The sequence below is a fragment of the Clupea harengus genome, chromosome 5, assembly GCF_900700415.2.
Source record: "Clupea harengus chromosome 5, Ch_v2.0.2, whole genome shotgun sequence".
Classification (NCBI taxonomy): domain Eukaryota; kingdom Metazoa; phylum Chordata; class Actinopteri; order Clupeiformes; family Clupeidae; genus Clupea; species Clupea harengus.
Genome location: NC_045156.1, coordinates 25,402,476 through 25,423,823, shown reverse-complemented (window position 1 = coordinate 25,423,823; position 21,348 = coordinate 25,402,476). Strand labels below are relative to the sequence as shown.

At 42.7% G+C, this 21,348-nt stretch overlaps 1 protein-coding gene across 1 annotated transcript; it reads left to right on the top strand.

Moving 5' to 3' along the window:
• Window positions 1-689: 689 nt before the first annotated feature.
• On the top strand, window positions 690-18,510 carry LOC105895960 (RNA-binding protein 6). The gene is made up of 23 exons (XM_042707739.1): window positions 690-796; window positions 3,017-3,118; window positions 5,468-6,998; window positions 7,204-7,293; window positions 7,449-7,518; window positions 8,843-8,916; window positions 11,955-12,029; window positions 12,509-12,809; window positions 12,948-13,105; window positions 13,272-13,372; window positions 13,499-13,565; window positions 13,818-13,959; window positions 14,084-14,145; window positions 14,321-14,451; window positions 14,680-14,698; window positions 14,915-15,223; window positions 15,679-15,831; window positions 15,974-16,042; window positions 16,333-16,554; window positions 17,189-17,332; window positions 17,440-17,519; window positions 17,653-17,704; window positions 17,849-18,510. Exons 2-23 carry the CDS (start codon window positions 3,072-3,074, stop codon window positions 17,939-17,941), a joined length of 3,990 nt encoding a protein of 1,329 aa, XP_042563673.1. The 5' UTR covers window positions 690-796; window positions 3,017-3,071; the 3' UTR covers window positions 17,942-18,510.
• The last annotated feature ends 2,838 nt before the right edge of the window (window positions 18,511-21,348 follow it).

Below are 21,348 nucleotides of genomic sequence, written 5' to 3'. Positions count from 1 at the left end.
TTTGAAGTGACAGCGGAATTACTTTGTGTAAAAACAATGCAAGGCCGTACCACAGCCAAGGTATTTGACCAACTGTGTGACGCAATGGAGCATGCTGGTCTGTCATTGAAGTCGCTCCTAGGAATAATACATTTATTTTATAAAATAAAATGATTCAGATTTTTGCTGAAACTTTATTCAGTTTTCTGCTTTGTTTTGTTTATTTGCAGCCTTGTTAACAACTATACAAAAGTGGTGCAGTAGGCTACACCATTTGCTTTGAAATGTGCATGTATTAAGGAAAAATATAGATGTAGTTGTCGATGAAGACATTATCCCACTATTACTGCTGTATATGTAAGTCATGGGCTATCAATGGGACAAAGTGATCCTAAAGAGCAACTTTAACAAACACCTTTATCCAAAGAGCATCTTGCATTGTCCCAGAATTGAAACCTTAGGTCCGCTACTTGTTATTCAACAACACTAACCATTGTACCACTGATCACACATGGTAGATTTGCCAACTCAAAAGTGGTATCTACAGTATTGTGATAGGCAAGCCAACAGATAAAAAAAAATCTGGCCCCCCAATGACCAGACTGGACGCTCATCGGCCCTCGGGTAATTTGAGTTTGAGACCCCTGTTGTAGACATTTGCAGATACGTAGCTGAAGTAGTTAATGTGTTTTCCATTTCCTAAAAACCTCAAACTCCCAAGCGATAGGTGGCGAACTCACCAGAAAGTATGCGACACTAATCCGGATATCCGCCACTGGCATTTCTCGACCTTTGGAAGCTATAGTAAACGAGCCGGGTGAGTAACTTATTTATGTACAAAATAGAAATTAAAATACTATTACGCATACATTTTCATTTTTATGTTTCAGATAGGATGTTCTAACATCGATAAGGATGCAATGTGAAGTAGCGTTGACTTATCATCTTTTGATAGCGACAGCTTTCTTTGTTCGACGTTCTTGCTAAACACCTATGATATCCGCTAGCTGACATAACGTTGTATGGATAACACTGTTATCCTAGCTTCGCTAATACTGTTATCCTAGCTTCGCTAGAAATACTATCATCATGAGTTCGCCACTGACCATTGCCATTCAAGCAAGGATGCTGGCACAAAGCTAATGTTATTTGTCTAATTTCAATATATTTAGCTAACTTATCATAACAGTCCTGAGTGACTATGACCGTGATGTCATGCTATGCCATATCCTCTTAATTTATTAGCATAGCCATGGTGGCTATGTGACGCTGGTAGCGTTAGCTGATGGCTGGTAAAAATTACCTTAAATTAAAGAGAGCTTGCTGACTAATTCCCCAGTAAATCTAATGGAAAGATGCAGAAGGACGTTTTTCAACTATCAGTTACGCTTTCGTTGTATAGTAATCCTTCCTGCGTTAGTTTGGGTTAAAAGAGTGTGGTAAGTAAACCATAAATATCGCTACGTGCCGGAGACCGCTAACGGTAGTGAAATAACTTTAGCATACTATCTCGAGAAATCTAATAACTACCACTTATTTCTGTATTTACGTTAGCTGACGTTGCCAATTCGGTTAACTAACATTGTTATGATATGTGTCTGATGTTAATTATATAATATAATATAAGACTGATGAAAAACTCGCACCACGGCCTAAATCGACTTAAAGATACGCCTCAGGTAACAGGTAAGCCTCCTTTAGGTAAGGTCAGATTCATGACCGGCTTGGTCATTGCAGGAGGCTTCACTCATTGTTGTTTTGCGTAACTATACCTGATCCGGGCGAAGATGTCATCCTGTCATTGTCATTAATTTCCATGATCTCAACCTTATGAGGATGTGGAAGTGTGGACCTGATCAAACATGCTTCTCATTTGCCTAGTCAATGCTTACACTTTGCTGAAATGTCACGTGGAATGCACATTTTTGACCTGCCACAGTTTCTGCAAGGTGTAACATGATTCCTGCTGTATTTCAGATTCAGGTCTTGAGAATATGTGAACCTGGCTCAAAAATTGAAAGAGTTTATTAAATACAAAAGTATATTGGCCTAATTGAACACACACACACACACACACACAAAATAAGGAGAATTTTATTTTAGGGTGATGAAGTTCTATGTAGTTTCCTTGGGTTAATCTGAATGATTATGTTACCTCACCCATAAAATATCTGTATGTAATTTCTGAATTTATTCACACACTGCGAAAATCAGAAAAGACACAGGCCAACATTGCCAACAATATCGCCAAAGAGGCCAGTTAGCATGTCAGCAAGCAATCAGTTAGTTAGTTGTCAGTCATCGCCAGCTGGGCTCTTTGTGGTACTTGCAAGGCATGTTTGTTTGCCAGTTTTTGACCTGATCACTTGGTGTCAACTGTCTTTTGAGATTTTCTTTGCTCTTTTGTGAGCGTGTTTACAGCCTGGGCTTGCTCCTGCCACTTCAGCTAATAAATATGTATTTTCCAAAGAACATTGTGGTATATTGTTAATCATATTATGCATATGTTATAAATGCTTCAATTGGGCCTTTCATATTTTCAAACAGGGAAGGAAAATGTCTTTCCTTTTATTTTGATCACAGTCTGTCTTTACGAAACTGCTTGTAACATCTCACATGTGGCTTTGACTTACCACTGAACATTTAGCCCACTCTGTTGAAAATTTAGAGATTGTAGTCAGAGTATCACCATTCAGCCTAAAAATAGCCCCGCCATACTCATTAATAACTACCTAATCATAATAGCAATCCACTGTCCAGTTTAGGAGCTCCATTTTAAATTGTGATGGAATAAAAACTACAATTATTCAAATAACTTTGGTGAAGAAAAACATTTGTCTTAAAGATTTGATTTATTGGTGATGTTTGTCTCAGAGCTTTTACACAACAGCACTAAGGCCCTCAACCCTGGACTGTAATGCAACCTCCCTGGCCCCATGATTTAAACATTTTAATATTGCACATGAAGAATGCCTTGTGGCTTTTCTCAGTCAGTAGTGTCAACGAAATAACCGTGTCATGCATCCCTGTGACCTAGGTGTTGGGAGTCTGGTGACGCGTGCAAGTGAGCTCACAGCCAGAGTGAATCCAGCATGTGGAACGGTCCAAGATCAGGCCCTCGGGGAGGCCCAGCTTTCGGGTAAGAGAAATGACAGTAATGAGTTGATACTACAACATTTTGTTTGTGTGTGTATTTGTGGACTTTTGGGTGGTGTGACTTCATGACCTTTCATTTTTACTGATGGTGACCTAGATAAATAAAGCTTAGTAAGAGGGGACTGTTAGCGTTCAGGTAAACTCTTCTGAACTAGAGTGTAAGATTTTCACAATAAGTATTCCAAACGTGGCTGTGTTTCTGTAGCCTTTCAATTGTATAATATTATGTGAAGTGGAAGTAGTATGAGTACCTCTTGTATATTGAAGATATAATTTTCTAGATAAATACTTAACTTAAATGTTAAAAATATTGATATTAGAATGAACTCTGTATAGTGCAGTCTTTGTTGCAATGGAAGTGAGTTAGTTACTTAAACAACTTTTACAACAGAAATGCTACAGCTGGCCATTTGAACTTAAAGGTATTCACACTATGAAATAACATTGCAGTCAAGTTAACCTGCCTGTAGTAAAAGGGGGGGTTCTTTTGTATGTGCCAATGTAAAAAGACATTTTTACCAGAGCCCAACCCATATAGGATTTTAAAAACCCATACCCTTTTCCATTAATATTTAACCATTTTGAACAGAAACACCAGAGGAGGCTTCTCTTAGACTACAAAAAGTTACAAAGAAACTCTCACAACAATCCAGTTTTTCGTCACTGTGAATATGGAAATGTGGTTGTCACTGACATTAGGTGGTTGTCCTGAATTCAACTACTTACTAGTATTACGGTCTGTTAAACTGTGCCACCCTCACCCCAGGTGAAAAGGTGAACTATACTCGTTCACTACTGTAGATATTTGTGTCCATTACCTTCATTGTAGTTCTAGATCACCCTCCCGCGGATCATCTCTTCTCTGCAGTTAAACGGACTGTTATGACAATAATTCCCTCCCCTGAAGCAGAGGTTCACCTACAGTTATGCGCATTCTAGACTCGAATATCATTGACACAAAACTCCAACCAATCACTGCTTTCATTATCCAGCCATCACATTGACCTGATAGATACACTGGAAAACACCTTGAATAATAAATGTAGAGAGCTGTGGTAACATTAGAACGAGATAGAAGCTCTAGATGAGTACACGAGATTTGTGTACATTTTGTAAATATTCCTCCGGTCTAGGCTAGGAACGCTTGTTTGGGATAGTTGTTTCCTTTCTTCCAACTTCTAATTTGGTTTGCTTCGGCTGCTTTAGCTAGCTAGCAAGCGCTGTCACCACGAAGCCTAATCTGGCGTTTGCTAGCCTGCCAGATAGCTAGCACCAAATCTTCCAATTATGCTTGATATAACTAGCTGTAAATGTTAGCTACATTGGTATATTTGCCAGAATGAGTAAACCAACGTGAACCATAATAGATGATGCCATAATTAATGGTCTACCAGAAGTCTTTCCAGTCTTAATATGAGCTGAAAGGGAAAACAGTGGGGAAACAGAGTGAGTGTAAATCTAATTGCGGTCCCCCCCCCCCCAATATTGCGATTGCGATGTAATATGCGATTTTTTAAAAAATGTTATTCTCTTTTTTCCCCCAACAAAACGTAATGAATGATTTAAAAATGACCAACACAATATTAGATACATTTAGTGTCAAATATTCTTTCCCACATTTTACATTTTTATTTAACTGCTCATTACAGAAAGAAGATCGTGGCTTTGCCACTGTGCATTTAAGTAATTTAAACAAAGTCATTTTTTTCTTTTAAGACCACGTTGTAATCGCGCACGTTGCGGTTAGAAAAAAAACAGCGATCAGCAATCAACCAGCAATCAAGTTAGCCTCCATCCCTCAACTAATGCTAGTTATATTTTGCTGTTGAATGTAAGCTATGGTGACTGATGGTAAGTTACTAGCTCTGTCGTTACTGCACTAAAACCAGACTTCATTTAGGCTTAAATTATAATAAATATATCCCATCATTTCTCTTTTAAGTTAGGAATTTCATGTGAAAATGATCACCCGACCATGAAGAGACAGATCAGACTCCGTTGAACTGTGCAGTGTTGAGTCGTAGTGTGTTGCCAAAGTTGCACTGAGCCTTCTGGTGGACAAACTATGCCATGACAACACTGGTAATTTAGTTGAAGGATCAGTCTTTGGCTTTCGTTAACTTAATTAAAAAAAAATGTATGGGCTGTTATAAATGCAGATGCAGATACAGGTAGATTGGCAATTGGCATATATCAGCTGAGGATATTGGCACACCGATCGGTTGGGCTCTAATTTTTACATTCGCTACATTATGGAATACTTCCAAGGGTTATGCTCTTAAAAGTGTTTGCTTTGTGAAAGTGTGTGAACGTGATCATTCTGTTCTTGCAGTGGAAATCCCAGGGGTGATATGTTTGAAGCCAGAGATGGACCCATGCCTGATTTTAGGGGCAGAGATGGAATGAATGTAGGCCCCAGGCCTCAGGAGCGCCCTCCAATGGACATGAGGCGTTTTGATGGTCCTCCTGATATGAGGGGTCATGATATGGATCCCAACAATATGGATCTACGTGGAAGAGACGGGCCAAGGGACTTTTTCAGACAAGGAGAAGAACCTGACCTGAACCTTAGGAGGAGATATGAGATGGAAATTAGGGGAAAATTGCAAAATGTTGGTGGTTTCCCCGGTCAAGGCCGGCACCAAATGGAAGCGGGTGGACGAGACATGCCAGGAGGAAACATGAGAGATGGGAGATTTATGGATGCGAGGGAAAGGGAAAGGATGGCCATGGACGTGCCTGGATTCAACCCCATGGACCAGAGGCGCAGACACCCAGGGGAACCAATGGGTAGAAATGATAGTTTCAGAGACATGCAAAACAGAGATAGACCTCAGATGGGCGTGGATGATATTGATGGTCTCAGAATGGATATGCCTCAGCCCGATAGAGGGATGGTGGACTTTGAACGAAGAGGTGGAATGCATCAAATGAACAACAGGGGGAGGTTTGAGTCAGACATGGATATGAGAAACCGCATGGGACCCTCCGGTGAGTTTAGAGATAGGGACAGGGACCGATCTCCTGGCAGGTTTGGAGATAAGGACAGAATGCCAATGGAAGGAAGAGGAAGGCCTGATATGCCGTCTGATCCAAACAGACCATCGTTCCGACCTGGAGAAACCCTGAGAGACAGAGAATTCCCTGAACAGTTAGACGGCTCAGTTGCCTTCAGGGGCAGGGAGAATGAGTCTCTACCAGATGACTGGCGAAACAGCAATGCGAAGGACAGGGATTCTTTCCCAGGCATGATGAACCGCAGGCCTCCATTTCCAAGAGAAACCCAGCCGGAAAGATTTTTCGCTGGTCGAGGTAGAGAAGGAAGAGGAGAGCCCTTTATGGACAGAGACAGGCGACCTGAGGAGGTTCCAGGAAGAGATGGCAAAGGTCCTGAGAATTTTCCTGGTAGAGATCCACCCAAAGGTGGCCCTGCGCAGACTTTCCCTCCAGTGAATCCCGCGTTGATCGGCCCAATTGGCGATAAGGATGGTAAGCCCTGGTCAAGGGAACCCGATATTCAGTTAGACAGAAGTGCACAAAATCTTGGTAGGCCTCCATATACTCAAGACAAGAGTCAAATGCCACCGCAGGAGAACCGTTTCCCAAATGATCGCATACCTTTCAAAGGATCAAAAGATATTCCTCAGCCATCCTTGGGTAGAGGGATTTTGGGTCCTTGTCCAGAAGGTATGCAAAGAAATAGTGGAGCAGATCGTAGAGACCAGGACTACAGAGACATTGACTACAGAACTGGTTCTGGGCGAGCATATGACTACAACCTGTCAGATCTTTCTGGACCTGAAAAGGATAGAAAAGAACCTAGACTGGCTCCGCCGCAGAGACCCAGTAATGCAGGGTCCCAGGTTAGTGCATTTATTTTGCTTTAAAAAATGTTTTTCTCCCAGATAGTGGGTTTGCAGAACTATTGTTGACAGTATCTCAATGATTTAAACCCACATGATCTATCAGTTTTAACTCTCAAGAGCACTAGAAAAACTGAAAAGCCTATTCTGCAGCTGTGTACACAATGTGCAATATACTTACTATTCCATGAACCTGTGAACAAAGGATCAAGACTACAGGAGTGCGTCTGTGAAGGATAAAGTTTCCAACACTATCTCCATCTCTGGGATCCCAAAGACTGCTACAATGGAGCAGGTTGGTACTAGCATTAGAGCTTTAGATGTTCAGTAAACCAAATTAAATTGTGAATCTTTTCACTGACCCCCATATGTGCACTAGTTGTGTTACAACATTGCATTTAGTCTTTACCTATTGAACCAGTGTTAAAAGTAGCACATTTTGTTCTGCAGATTCTTGGTGCTTTTGCTGTCCGTGATGGGGTTCCGATGCAAGGCATGAAGATCAAGAATGTTGTCCCAGGTGAGGCCTCATATTTCATATAGACTATTACCTCGCAATATCTTTCGCTGTTTACGATGTTTCGAAACCTACGATACTTCAAAGGATTCGTGATTACTTACAGTGCCTTCGATTCCAAAGCTAATCGCTCATCAGCAGTGCTTCCAGTGGCTTGGGCGAGGTTTCCTTCTTGAGTAGCCTAAGACATTTTACCTCACGCATTGAATTCTTATATGGAAACAGATGGACATGTTATATTCAAAGCACCTCTCTTGTTTATTAACATCTCCACGTGGTGATTCGATAAGCAGTCGTCCGACATTATCTGTGGAACCTTTTTGTTTTGGGTAATTTCATCATGTGCTTCTTAATCCATGGCTTTCTATGCTGCCATGTCCATGAAAGAACTGGGTTTTCTTAAGGCCCAGAGTCTACTGGCCGGGTTTTTTCCCCCTTTCATTCTTCTGAGACTCATGTGATGACAAAGGTGGTATTGGATTCTAGAGCACAAATCCAAGATCATTAGGGTTTCCTCTAGAAAAATCTGTTCACCAACTCTGAATCAGGGTGAAAACAGGGAATCACGCTCATTCATGAATGCAGACACCATACCAAAGTATACTTTGGGGGGGGGGTACATTTTATTTTTTTAAAAAACAATCCCTCACTAATGCTACGTTGAACACCTGTATAGCTAGACTCACTACACAGATTCCATGTTCTTTAATTCTTCGGTGTCAGTAGAATTAGTCATAGTTTCATTGTGATTGTAATTATAAGCAACTAAAGTAGTCTTCTCAAGTCATCAATAAATACTGAATTATGTGAAATCTGCATCCATTTTGCCCTTTTTGTGCCATGTTTATGGTTTGTGGGAACGGTTGACAGTGTTGGAGACCTGATATTTATTTTTAGATTAACAGATTATTTTATTTTTCTTAGAAGGAAATATTGTAGACCTGTTTTTTTTGTTTTCCATTTAAAAAAAATGCAATATATGTTGAGATTAAGTATACGATTATAATGTAATCCAACAAGTTTAATATTAGATTTTTACAAAAAGGTCAACAAAATGCAAATGGTGATCTTTTGGATGGGCAACAATGTGCTGACGTCCTACATACAGGGGTCGATGCAGTGATTCTCGTTGCTAGTGCATTTCATTGTCTCATGAAGACATGCTAACTGATGTTAAACTGGTTATTGACTGTCAAGATGGAGCATTTGCGCATTTTCCGCCTACTCGCATTCGCATTTCCCCTCGATGCTATAATCCACTGTTTTCTTTTAATGTGACTGGAGCTTACTAACGGAAATCCATCTGTATTTCAAATGCTGTCCCCAGGTTACAGCTTCGATATGGCCTATGTGGAGTTTTTAAACCTGGAGGATGCTGTCCACTTCATGGAGTCCAACCAGGTGGCCCATCCTCACATCTCTACAACTGCTGTCCATGGGCAGGAAGACGCCTGGGTTGTGGGGTGGGGTGGGGGGTGTTCAGGAGGTATAAGAAAGGCGGGAGGGTTTGTGGGTGTATTAGAATGTGGGTGGAGGGTTAGATCTGGGGGTTAATATTGGAGGGAGAATTGTAAGAAACATACTCAGACCTCAGAAATGCTCAGAAATCCATGCTACACATTTTGTCGTCTTTCACAGAAATGAAAGAAATGCTTCTTTTCCACTTGCATGCTTTAGCCGTGCCATACTACACTGTGAATCTTGTTGTTCGGAGCTCATTTTTACTCGTTTTCTGGCCAAGCGATTTCGAGTTAACCTGACAGTACTGTACCTATCTTATCAGCAGGGCTTAAGCACGTCCTACTCAGCCAGCTGCTATGTGGCTCCACACCTTCTCCGATTTGTGGAAGACAGTTTATGTAGGGTCTTGAGAGAAGTTCAAGGCTCTATTTTAAAAAAAAAAAAAAAAATGGCCTGGAGTGAAAAGGGTTTACATGTGCAGAGGAAATTATTTTATTTCCCTAAATTTTACTTCGAGAAGCTGAGTTGGCCCTGAACAAGCGAAATGGTGGTCTGTCACGCTGCAACATTTTAGCTTCAACCCCATTCACAATATGGGTTGAACAAACTTACTGAGTGTGGTAATGACGGTGCTATTGCAAAGCATCTTGCGATTTCCCCCCCTCCCAGTCCCTCTCCATTGAAAACATAGCTAAAACCATGGCTATTAAAGTTCAGTGTTACTCATTGTTCTAGGTCAGCATTGTTAACTAGGTCCATTAAGCTTAACATCAAGGGAACGCGGCTAGTTTCTAAGTAACCGCTTTAAAATATGTGACCGCTCAGTCCATTCAACTCTATGAAATCGTTTTGATACTAAAGAATTTCCAACTGTTTTGATGTGGCCTTGTCCCCAAATGGGCGAACTTCCTTGCTAACTTATTTATTCACCTCTTGGTACAGCTGAAATCTTAGTCTGTACAGATAGCAGAGCAGTTTGCTGCTCATTACTTTATTCTCCAAACCCCCCTTTCCCTGCCTGTTGAGTCACTAAATATCATCTCTGTCATTCTCTTGTATTTCCAGTCTGGGTCTTCTGTGGTCTCAGATTTAGCACAATGCACATGTAGAAGGATGCCACAATTGTGCAGGTTGTTAATAGTTGTGGTTACTGTCAACAGTATACTGGGTAAACAAGGGCGGAAGAGTAATATGAGCATATAGTAACTACGACAGGCTGTGTTGTGGCAACTGTGCTAGTACTGTACCACTTATTCTACTTATTTCATTTTTTTTTTATCTCATTGCATTTCTATGTTTCTGAGAATATGCAACACATGACAGAACTGCTTGGTTCTTGCTTATCTCTTTGGTGACTTTATCATTGCCTTTCGTTGATTGTTGGAGTTGACAGGGCCACAGAGACATCCCTGTCTTTGCCCCCGGTAATCTTAAATCTTTTGAAAATCCTTCCAGCCCAGCTGGCCTCCTTTTTCAATGGATTGCGAAATTCAATGCTTCCTTTTTCTGAGGGATTTCAGAGCCTGCCCTGAAATTTCTCTTCCTTACTTTACTAAGAAGGTCCTTTTCTTCAAGACCTCCAGACTTACATTGTTCCCAGATGTCAAACAGAGTATTCAGAGGAACCAAACACCGTGAATAGCAGATGGGCTCCTTCCTGTTTGCTGGTCCATCCATTTATTCATTCATTCTACTTTGAGCTTACAACGGTTCCAAACCTCTTATCGCTGTTCAGTGTGACATTGCATTCCTCATCTTCAGCCGGGCTAATGCATTTTTTAGGGGCCTTGTGGTGAATTAAGCAGACATTTTGAAGAATTGTATGATGACCTCAAGGTCGGATATATGAAAGTATGATTTGTGAATATCTAGTTGGGGAGGAAGTGAAAAGTAGAGCATGTCATAAGGATCCTTTTCAAATGCCTTAACTGCCTCTGTAGAATGGTGGTGTTGCATCCCCCATCATCGCAGGTTTGACTGGAATATGACAGTGGGTTTGATTTTGTTTTTATGATTTGTTACAGTTTATAGTATGTCCTGTAAGCAGGTGTTATTGGGTTGAGAATTTAACACAATGTTGCTTAGATTTTGTGAAGTGTTACCGGAGTGCAGTCACACTTGCCGATGGCTGTTGGACCTTATTAGACCAGATTTTATGGTTCAATGAATGGGACAACAGTTTTTGGAAGAAGAGGCTATTAAAGCCTTATTGTATTTGTCTTCTATTAGCAGTTTTCTGCATTGCAACACTCTCTTCTTTTTCTTCGCCTGTTTGGTATATGCCAGATGTGCTACTTGAGTTGACCTTCTTAGCTCTTAATGAGCCGCATATTAAAATACCCTGCACAGAGGGCTATTCTGTGATCTTGCTGGCACTGTGTTGAGATTGGGGCTGTCTCGTACTGTGATATCAGACAACTAGAAAAGATTAAATTGCGCTAACAATCAGAGTATCCCAACTGAATCCAGCCCACAAAATCAGTTTAGTTGGATGTTGGGTACATTTGGGTGCAGAAATGGTGGCCACACTGATGCCATAACAGTCAGGTAGAGTGGGCAGAATGACTTTATTGGGACTGACTTTCTTACTATAGATATATATATATTTTTAAAGCACCCACAGGGATATAGCCAAACCAATAGACATATACTGTATATGTAAAAAGAGTTCTGCTGTTCTCTCAGTGGATCCTCAGCGAGAGTTTAAATCATTCAGTGTTAGAATACCAGCTATTTAGAAGTGTTGAAGAAAAGAACTATGCCACACAGCTTAAATGTTTGTCAGGAAATCCAGCTTGACAATTTGCTTATGAGGCCTGACCAACGTTGATAAGACAATTGGTGTCAGTCTGCCTCTGCCATTCAACCCTTAAGAAGGGTTAGACCCGACCAGAGTACGTCTTGGGAGTTGTAGTGGCATGTGGGGCAGGAAATGACGGTGTATATTACAGGGGTTGACTCTCCCATTTGGTTTTCAGGGTTCGATGAAGGTTGGTGCTACGACGGCTCTGATGAAATATGTTCAGCCTGACCGAAGCGCCAAGGAAGCTAAGGTAAATTGTGAAAGTAAAGTCTAATTCCCAATACAACCGCTCTTTAACACGTGGTCTCAGTAAGAAGTCAAGACCTCTCCAACTGATATATTGCTAATGGTCTTGTCTTATTTTACCTAGCTTGCTTAACGTTCTTGGGGCCCCTCTTCTCAAATGTCCCAGTAGCACTTTGGACAGTTACGACTCACTCAAACTGTCTCCAGACCACTGCTGTTTAGATACAGTATACCAAGCCAGTTTCAACTGTGCTAAATGCTGTGAAGGTGTTTGAGAATCTGGGCTGTGCTTTTATAAAATCTCTATAGATTGCATATGGATCAGTGCCTGTATCATTACTGTATGAAATGCTGCGGAAGGATAGGGGAACAGATGTCAATGCTGTTTTAAAACATGGATAATCTATATATTGAATTCTTTCTGTATGTGTGATCCTGTATTCTGTTGTGGTGATGTTTTCTCCTTGTGTCTTTCCGGTAAAGCTGCAGGAGCCTCCTCGTAAACCACCCCAGGTCCCTGATGCGCCCACCCAACCCCGCCCCTCCCCTCAACCCAAGGTCACCCCCAAACAGGACGAGACACGGCCCAAGCCTCCTCCTGTTGACCCTGCCTCCAAGACTGCATGGCAGCGCAACTCTGACCTGACACCCGAGGCCTGGCAGCAGCAGGTGGATCAGCAGCTCCAGCAGCAGGAGGCCGAGCAGCAGGCCGAGGCCTGGGCCAGTAGGAACGCCTCCCGACACCCCCCTCGGGACTTGGACCCCGTCTTTAAGGAGAGCAAGAGTGAGTGATACGATCCCAAAAAACAGCCCGCTGGTTCCTGCAGTGGAAAACCCACCTTTGGTTGATGCCCACTGTGTCACGTTCACCAGGAGGTGTTCTGTTGCACGACAATGATCAGCTTATCTTTCTGCTTTTCAGCAATGATCATTAAAAATCTGAAGAACACCACCACTGTTGAGATGATTCTGAAGGCACTGGATCCCTATGCCTACCTGGATGAGAGGAACGTCCGATTGGTCCGTGGCAAACCGCCCGGATGCAAATGCTTCTGCTTTGTAGACATGGACTCTCATGAGGTACCACGGCACTATTTGCTTTGCACTCCTGCAGCATCCCTCCTCATTGACCGCCATTAGTTCCCTCGTTTGAATCAGGATGCCCCCTCTGAAAGCTGCATTGGAAAGAATCAGTAGAACCCCTAAAAAACGACTTTGTCCTCAACATTTTCTCTGTTTTTTGCAGCAAGTCACACGTCTTGTGGATATGCTTACCAGGCCGCGCCCCCTGATGTTGGATGGCGTGAGAATATATGCAGAGGTTGCCAAACCGCTCAAGAACCAGAAGTGAGTTTGTTCCCAACCAGGCAATCTGGGGAGTATGGAAACACAATAGTATGGTAATGCAATTGGAATACAAAGAAGTTACTGAAAGTCTCTTTCTTATCCCTTGCTTTGCATTTACTGTTACAGCAGCTACAAGAGGGATTATGACAAATCCGGCTCCTCTATCCTGGGCTATCCTCCGGAAGTGTTGGAGGTAATGCAGTCCTTGGCTCGGGCATTTTAACCCTAAACACTCAAAACAGTTCCTGTACAAACACACACGTGATTGATCTACTGGCATTCACCTTCAAGTGTTCACACAAGCGTTTGCCTTCACCATATTTGTGCCACATATGTATTGCTTTTGATAGGCTACTGTCATTTGTTGGGCTGTTGTATGTCAATCTCATTTGCCGTTTAAAGGCCTGTTAGGTTGTGTCTGACATCTTCCTTTCCCCTGCAGCAGCAACAACAGCAGATGCAGCAGCAGCAGCAACATCAGCAACAGCAGCAACAACAGCAGCAGCAGCAGCAGCAACAGCAACACTTCTATCAGCCCCAACCTCTCCCTCTCCATGTCCCTATGGCTGCAGTGCCAGGAGGCCAAGGTATTGCCCCTCTCCTGTCATAACAGGCACATCTGCCCCACACTGCTCTTTGAAGAAAGCCATCTGTTGCCCTTTTGAGGTTGAGATACGAGTGTGTGTTGTGTTGTGTTGTGTTGTCCTACAGGTGACATGGTCTTGCCTGGCAGTCGAGACACTCCGCAGACGGCTGCCACTGCCATGATGCCGGTGAGTGTCGTATGTCTGTAATATAGAGTGATGAAACTTGCTTCATCAGTGGCCCCAGTGGGAATGGAACGTGACTGAAGCATTTCATCCCTCTTCATATTGGTGTTGCGTGGCGTGATCTGCCCTTCCGTTGGGCTGCTTGGCATTGATTCTGATCTGATGCTCCTCTCTGCAGCATGCAGTGGGCTACACTGATGCCCCTGCACCAGAGCACCCCTACCAGGCCACTAACCCTGCCAGTGCCACTGCAGCCGGGCCGGTGGCACAGGGAACCCCCTCTCAGCACACAGGACCCCTACAGTTACGGTGAGAAGACTTCTTTTTGCCCGCGCTTCTTGATTTTGACAGAAAACAGTCCATTCTTCTTCAGGCATAATTACAGTATTGCATAGTCTCGACTTGTTTTCATGATGAAATAACATGACTAGCCAAATGGAATGCAAAATAAACCTAACTATCTTTGAATGATGGTGTCCAGTGTTTTTGAGTCATGAATACAATTTCTAATCTAAAACAAATATTGCTGTTTTGTAGGCTCCGACACTCCAGATCTGTCTGCCTACCTATATGACGCCACGTCTGGCTTCTACTACGACCCCCAGACCACCCTCTATTATGACCCTCCTCCAGAGTAAGAGCTCATAGCAATATATGGCAATCTTGCCTGAACACTGATAAACCCACGGGGACCATGGTGCTTAATGTGAGTGACCACACAAACACATAGTTATTCTTCAGTTGTTTTGAAACTCTCCTTCCGTGCTTCCAGTACTTCTACAATGCGGAGACGCAGCAGTACCTCTACTGGGAGGGCGCTTCTAAGACCTACATCCCGGTGACGGGCTCCACCACGGACGGCCAGGCCAGCAACCCAGTGCCCGCTCTGCCCGGAGAGATTTCAATCCCCTCAGCCTTGGCTTCCACCAGTGCCTCCGACGGCACCGCCATGCCCCCCGCAGACGAGAACGGGAGGGCCATGGACGCTGCAGACAAGAGGGACGACGGGGAGTCCGGCCTGCGCTCCGAGAAGAAGGAGAAGGAGAAAGAGGACAAGCCTCGAAGTCTGGCCGCCTTTAAGGTGAGCCCCCCCATCTGAACTCATTGCATGTTGAATCCCGTCAGGACCTCACCTCGCCTAACTACACAGTTTGTTATTTAAGACGCGTCTTGCTGAGGTGCACCATCTTCCATGTCCACCATGTTTGTGCCTCCTTAGTGTTTTTTTGTTTTGTTTTTTTGTGTCAGACCCTCTCTACCCTTGAGCTGGTTATGTATTTAATTAGGCTGCCCAGACCATTAAAAAGCATCTCTAGCTCTGGGTGGTCATGAGGACTTAGGCCTGCAGATGACTGCTTCAGGCTGCCATGTGAATATTTAGAATGCTGAGAGTGTATTACAGACATCACCAACATCATTGGTTATTTTCTCTGGAAGTACAAATACTGAGGAAAAGGTTTATTCTGCTACTCTGTTAAATTGCTCTGATTGTATAAGATAACATAAATGGACTGTATGGCTTATCCTGTGTTCTAGATCATGAAAGACATGGAACGCTGGGCAAAGATCCAGAACCGTCAGAAGGACAGTGTGCGATCCCCCTCTCCAGTTCTGAAGACCCCTGGGGGTGCTGATGACCACAGGACCTCCAAGGCGGCCGACGCGGCATTTGCCATCTTTGAAAGAAAGGTGCGGAGTTGGTTTGTGTTGACAGCTTCTTGTATCTGTTTGGCTTGTAATACAAAAAGTGATTCACATTGTAATGAGGAAAGAGTCTGCACCCGCTCAGTTAAAGGAGTATTATGTTCTGTGTATACTGTTCTACCTGTAGGTCGGTGGTGGAGATGATCTCTTCAAGAAGCCTCTAGCCCCACCCAAGAGAGAGGACAAAGGATCCAAGGTGGGATTCCTGGTGCCAGAACTCCAACCCTTTCCCTTACATAGCCGATTTCCTGACATCATTCAGTAGATCACCTATAGTGGGTGTTGTCCCAAGAGTTGAAATATGTTTTGAAGTTCTGAGATCAGTTTTGTTTTGTTTTAATTAATTTAAAAAAAAGTCTCAGTGATGCATGTCACATGTTTTGATGCATGTTTTGATGCATGTCACATGTTTTAATACATGTGTTCGATCACTAGTGCATGTATTCTGACACACCACCGGGTTGGTTGGTTGTTTTGTGTTTGCAGCGGCCAATGGGCTCGCTGGGCCTGCTAGCAGCTGACTACGGAGCAGGAAGTGACGATGAGGAGGAGGAGAAGCACGAGCAGCCCATGCCGTCCAGGAGCCCGCAGGATGAGAAGGAGGACAAGCTGACCGACTGGAAGAAGATGGCCTGTCTGCTGTGCAGGAGGCAGTTCCCCAGCAAGGATGCCCTCATCCGCCATCAGCAGCTCTCTGACCTCCATAAGGTACTCCTAACGTCCATTCGTCTAATTCATCTCCTTTCATTCAACTGACCATACACCTTGCACCTATCAGTTCACTCCGTATCGTAAGGGTTATTTCAGGAAAGTCCTTCAGTTACATTAAAGGAGAACTCCGATATATTACACATTTTTACTTTATAAAAACGGTCCAGGTCCAGAAATCGGTCCAGGATTGAGTTGAACGCTATAATCGGCATCTTCAAAATGTTTATACAATCGAATCCTATGGGACAAGCATATTTCCACAGTCATTAGTTCATCTAGGCCAAACCGTGAGAAATGAAAGGTAAACTAATAAACTGTACTGTAACAGTGAAGAAACTGTACAACTGTGGAAAATGAGACAGGTCTCTCTCTGCAGGGATCCTTTCCATGTTGTCAGACACTTATAATAACATATGAGCCTGTCAGGTTGCGAAAACGGTTTACTTTCACCCAGTTGCCTGACGCCCATTGGTCTCGGCCCAGGTTAAAAAGATACTGGTGTTCTCCTTACGTGTTACTGTTGTTTTATTATTACCTAAAGATCATATTTGGTTTCTGTTAAAGGCCCTTGCAGTTGAAAAATGGGATGCTGTTCCGCTCATATATTTTCTAACCGGTCTTCTCCTTTTAGCAAAACATGGAGATTCACTTGAAGATCAAGAGGTCAAAGAAAGAGCTAGAGGCTCTGGAGAACCAGGAGAAAGAGGTGAGGAGCATGTCTCTGAACTCAAATGCCTTGATCTCGCGAACGGAACCTCAAGCAGCTGGCTCTAAGGTGATCACAGGGAAAGCTTAAATACAAGAAAGAATTTGATAAATAGATAATCCTGGGTGCTTAAGCCTCGTATGCTCACGCTCTGTGGCCTGGTTGCATCCTTGCAGTTGAATACCAGAGCCTCACCAGAGATGAAGAGGAGGAAATACCAGCATCCCCACCAGAACTCCTGGGCCGGCGGATCCAGGTTCTACTCTGCCTAAAAATAATTAACAATATAAAAAATTATAATAATATATAAAAAAAGCTCTCTTTTAAAAACAAACAAAAAAGTTTATGCTAGTTGAGTGACCTCTCTTTCTCTCCATCCTTCTTTACAGAGACTCCCACAAACTCAGTGAAAGGCCTGGCCTGGGCTCCGAGCCACAGGAGGTGAGTAGTGAAGTAGAGTTGAGCTGTTACTCTCCGATTCCATTTGGCATGGCATGTTGTTTTTTTTTCTTCCCATTTACATTGCGATCTCACATTAGTGTTTGTGGTCTTAAATGGACTCCTCTTGTGTACTTTAACCTTCAGCCGAGGAAGAAGGATTCTGCGGTGTGGGACCATGCCACATACAAGCAGGCGGTGCGCAAGGCCATGTTTGCCCGCTTCAAGGAGCTGGACTGACCACTGAGTGCAGGATGTTTGCCCCCTTCAAGGAGCTGGACTGACTGACTGACCACTGAGGGCAGGAGAGCGTTTGAATGAGTCGGCCTGAAACACAGTAGTGTGTGTGGGTGCACATTTACAAAAGGTTTTTTTTTTTTTTTAAACACGGTTAACCCCGAAGCTTGACTCTATCCAAATGCTCTGTGCTGGATTGTGTACAGCAAAGACACTGGCTCCAGTGCTGTATGTGTGTGTGTGCGTGCGTGCATGTGTGAATAGTTGTGTGTGTGTGTGGAGCGAGAGAGAGAGAGATCCAGCTTTTGAATCCCCCACCATTGAATCAAGCGTTCTTGTTAGTGCTCCTGCACCTTAGGTTGAAGTCTATGTGAGATTTTTTTTTAACATTCTTTTTTTTTTTTTTAATGTTTTCCTTTGATTTAATTTGAACTTTGTACTATATGTTCTTTAACCTGCTCTTTTTTTAAATGTAATGGTATATGTGGCATAAATTAGGTCTATTGAGTGTACTCTTTGCTACTCATGTGAAATACATTGATTGTACAAAGCCAATAAATGTTGTCAAGATATTTTTGTGTTTTGTTTTGTGGGTGTCCATGTTCAGTTTAAGTTTGGTTCTTTACGGGCGATGCCAGAGTAAAATCAGTTACCTAGATCCTATGATATAATTATTCTGTATTTCTCTATACATTATGATCTCATCTGGGTTTTAGTTTGTGGAAAGGGTCAAGGTGGGAAAGTATTAAAATAAAATAAATAACTACATGTCTGAAACAAATCCATATAGTGGTGTCCATATTATATGCAAAATACACATTTACCTTGGTTGTAGATATGTATAAAATTGGACACTACCAGTTTTATGAAAGTTTTCCAATTTTCATTATTCTCAGAGGTATTTAGTGGAAATTAAGTTTTTGCTTCTGACGCAGACAATCTTCTCCCGCCATGCAGGGGGCAGTGTAGCACTGTGAAGATTCTAAAGGGAGTGTCTGCTGAATGCAGCAGCACTGACTGAAGGCTGTGCACTGGATTGTATTAACACCAATGGAACCTTTTTCATGGACTCATGCTAAGAAATGCAAGTCCTGTCAGTACTCAACCTTTTGTGCTTTGTTTGTACTTGTGCTATTTAAAGGGACTTGGAAAGTGAAAAGACCAGACTTCTTTCTGTAGCCTATGCAGAACTGAATGTTCTTCACACACCAGCAGTGGAGTACCAGTGCTGTTTGAGATTCAGTTTAGCCTTGAAATATGGATAGTACTGTCATTTCACCATTTGCTACCCTGTAAAGTGGGGTAATACCTTGTGGGTGGCAGGTTTTCAGCATGTACTGTGAGTGCGCAAGACAGATCCATCTCTTAAATGAGGCATTTTAATCAGAAAGTCTTATTTTCATTCACTACTTCAACAGCATTCTGTTCTTATGGAAGCCATTTTCCACAGGTTTTAGTACAGCAGCTATATCAATGGCAATTAGCAATGTTCTTGCCAGCACTAAATAACTAGCATTTTCATTAGCTCTTCTGGGTTCACTCGTTATGTGACACATTAAAGTATGTCACATCTTGTCAAATCTGAAACAAAATCCCCCCCATGCCTTTAATGTCTCTTGCATTTGTAGTAAAATTGTTAAGCATCTCTATGAGGCAGCCCATAGACCACACTGTGGCTGTCCCACAAACCTACTTTAGCGTAAAGCACTTGCAGTGACATATTTTCAATGGAATGAAAACAGTACCATCTGTAAGTGTTCATTATAACCTATGGATATTTCCCTCAAATTGGGGTTTTTGTACGTAGCAGGTTAAACAGCTTCATGTTCACCTGCGTTACAATACGCATGTTAAAACGGTGCTTTGCCTAAGTGATTTAATTTTTGCGTACGGTTTTTCAAACAATTAAATAACTTTCATTAGATGTGAGTGACCCACTTCCTTTTCTCAGTGGATGGCCTATAAACTGAATTGAAATGGGTGTCGTATCAAATTGTACTTAACATATTTGTTAAATGTTGTCATTGCAGTTGATTGTTTGAAGGAAGGAAGCATGCAGTCAGTTGATGAAATATAAGTGACAGTGATGTCCATATGGACACAGAACATATGTTTTGTTTTCGAATGTAGCAAGAGTTATTCATGCTATGATGTCCAGGCTCAAAGTTTGCCTGGTCCAGAGATGGTCCATTCTTAAATCCTCTTGATTTCAGTCAACAAAACATCTCAGTCGTCACAGTTGCTAGAGGGCGTGAGGGCTTCCTCATTGATGATCTAATGAGTATAAATGATGCAATGCTAAATATGTTAAAGTGATTGAGGCTCTTCTCTCATGACCTAATGATCATGTTGTCCACAGTGGCCACCACCCTGTTCCTCAGTGCCAAGCTAAAGACATCGTGTCATCAGATGTCACACACTGTACCTGACAGATCGCAATCAAAATGAGACGGAATGACATCACTTGCACAGTATAGTGAAGTGTCGTTATAAGTTTATGAATAGAACACTTCATATTTTCAGACTCAGACATGTGGCTTCTATTCCCATGGCCCTTCCAGACTCCAGACAGAGTTGTAGAACATGCAACTGACCGGAAAGTCAACAGCGATCCTACCAGATAAAAGATCTGAGAGCTGCATGGTCAAAGACTGCTTTCTGCTACAGTTTGAGATTAAATGCCACCATTTTGACTGTGGTATCATGGACTTCCAAAACAAAAGGGTTTCTTTTGTGCAAAGGGATTAAAGTGTTAAGAGTTCTTTTCCCATCATTGCATGAAATAGTTTTGGTTCAAATGATTGGGAATGACTCATAAAGCAGCATTAGGACTTGAACCGTTTAGAAGTTTAATTTTTTTTTGTCTCTCCACGAGACGCATGTGACAGTAGCCCACACACTATTCCCATTGTTTGCCTTGTGTGTTAGGCTCTTCATCTGAGAAGAATTAAAAGATGAGAGGATTGGGCATTACTCAGATATTATCGGAGGCTTTCTGATGAGGTTTGTTGTCATCGACGCTGGAATGCTTTGGTTGGGCCATGAATCTGTGCCACATTGTCTTTTTCAGTCTTTTACCTTTCATGCATTCTGACCTCTGTCTGTGACCTGCATGATGTTGCGGTGGCAAGCTGGCAGGGTCAGAGCGAGGTGGATCCCATTGCATTGGCACAATAGCAGGGTTCCACTAGCTTTTGGCTGAGGCACTTTTGAGTCCAGTCTCACGCTAGCATGCAGAAAATTCCACTGACTTCAATGCATCTCATCTGAAAAAGGAAAAAATGCTAGTTTTGATCAGTCACTGTCAATGTCATGCCAAGTCAGCCTTGAAAGCTGGCAGCCTTGCGATAGCTACAAAGAGTGTTGCCATGCCTTTTTCTGCTTTGAGAGGTCTGACTCCCAACCCATGA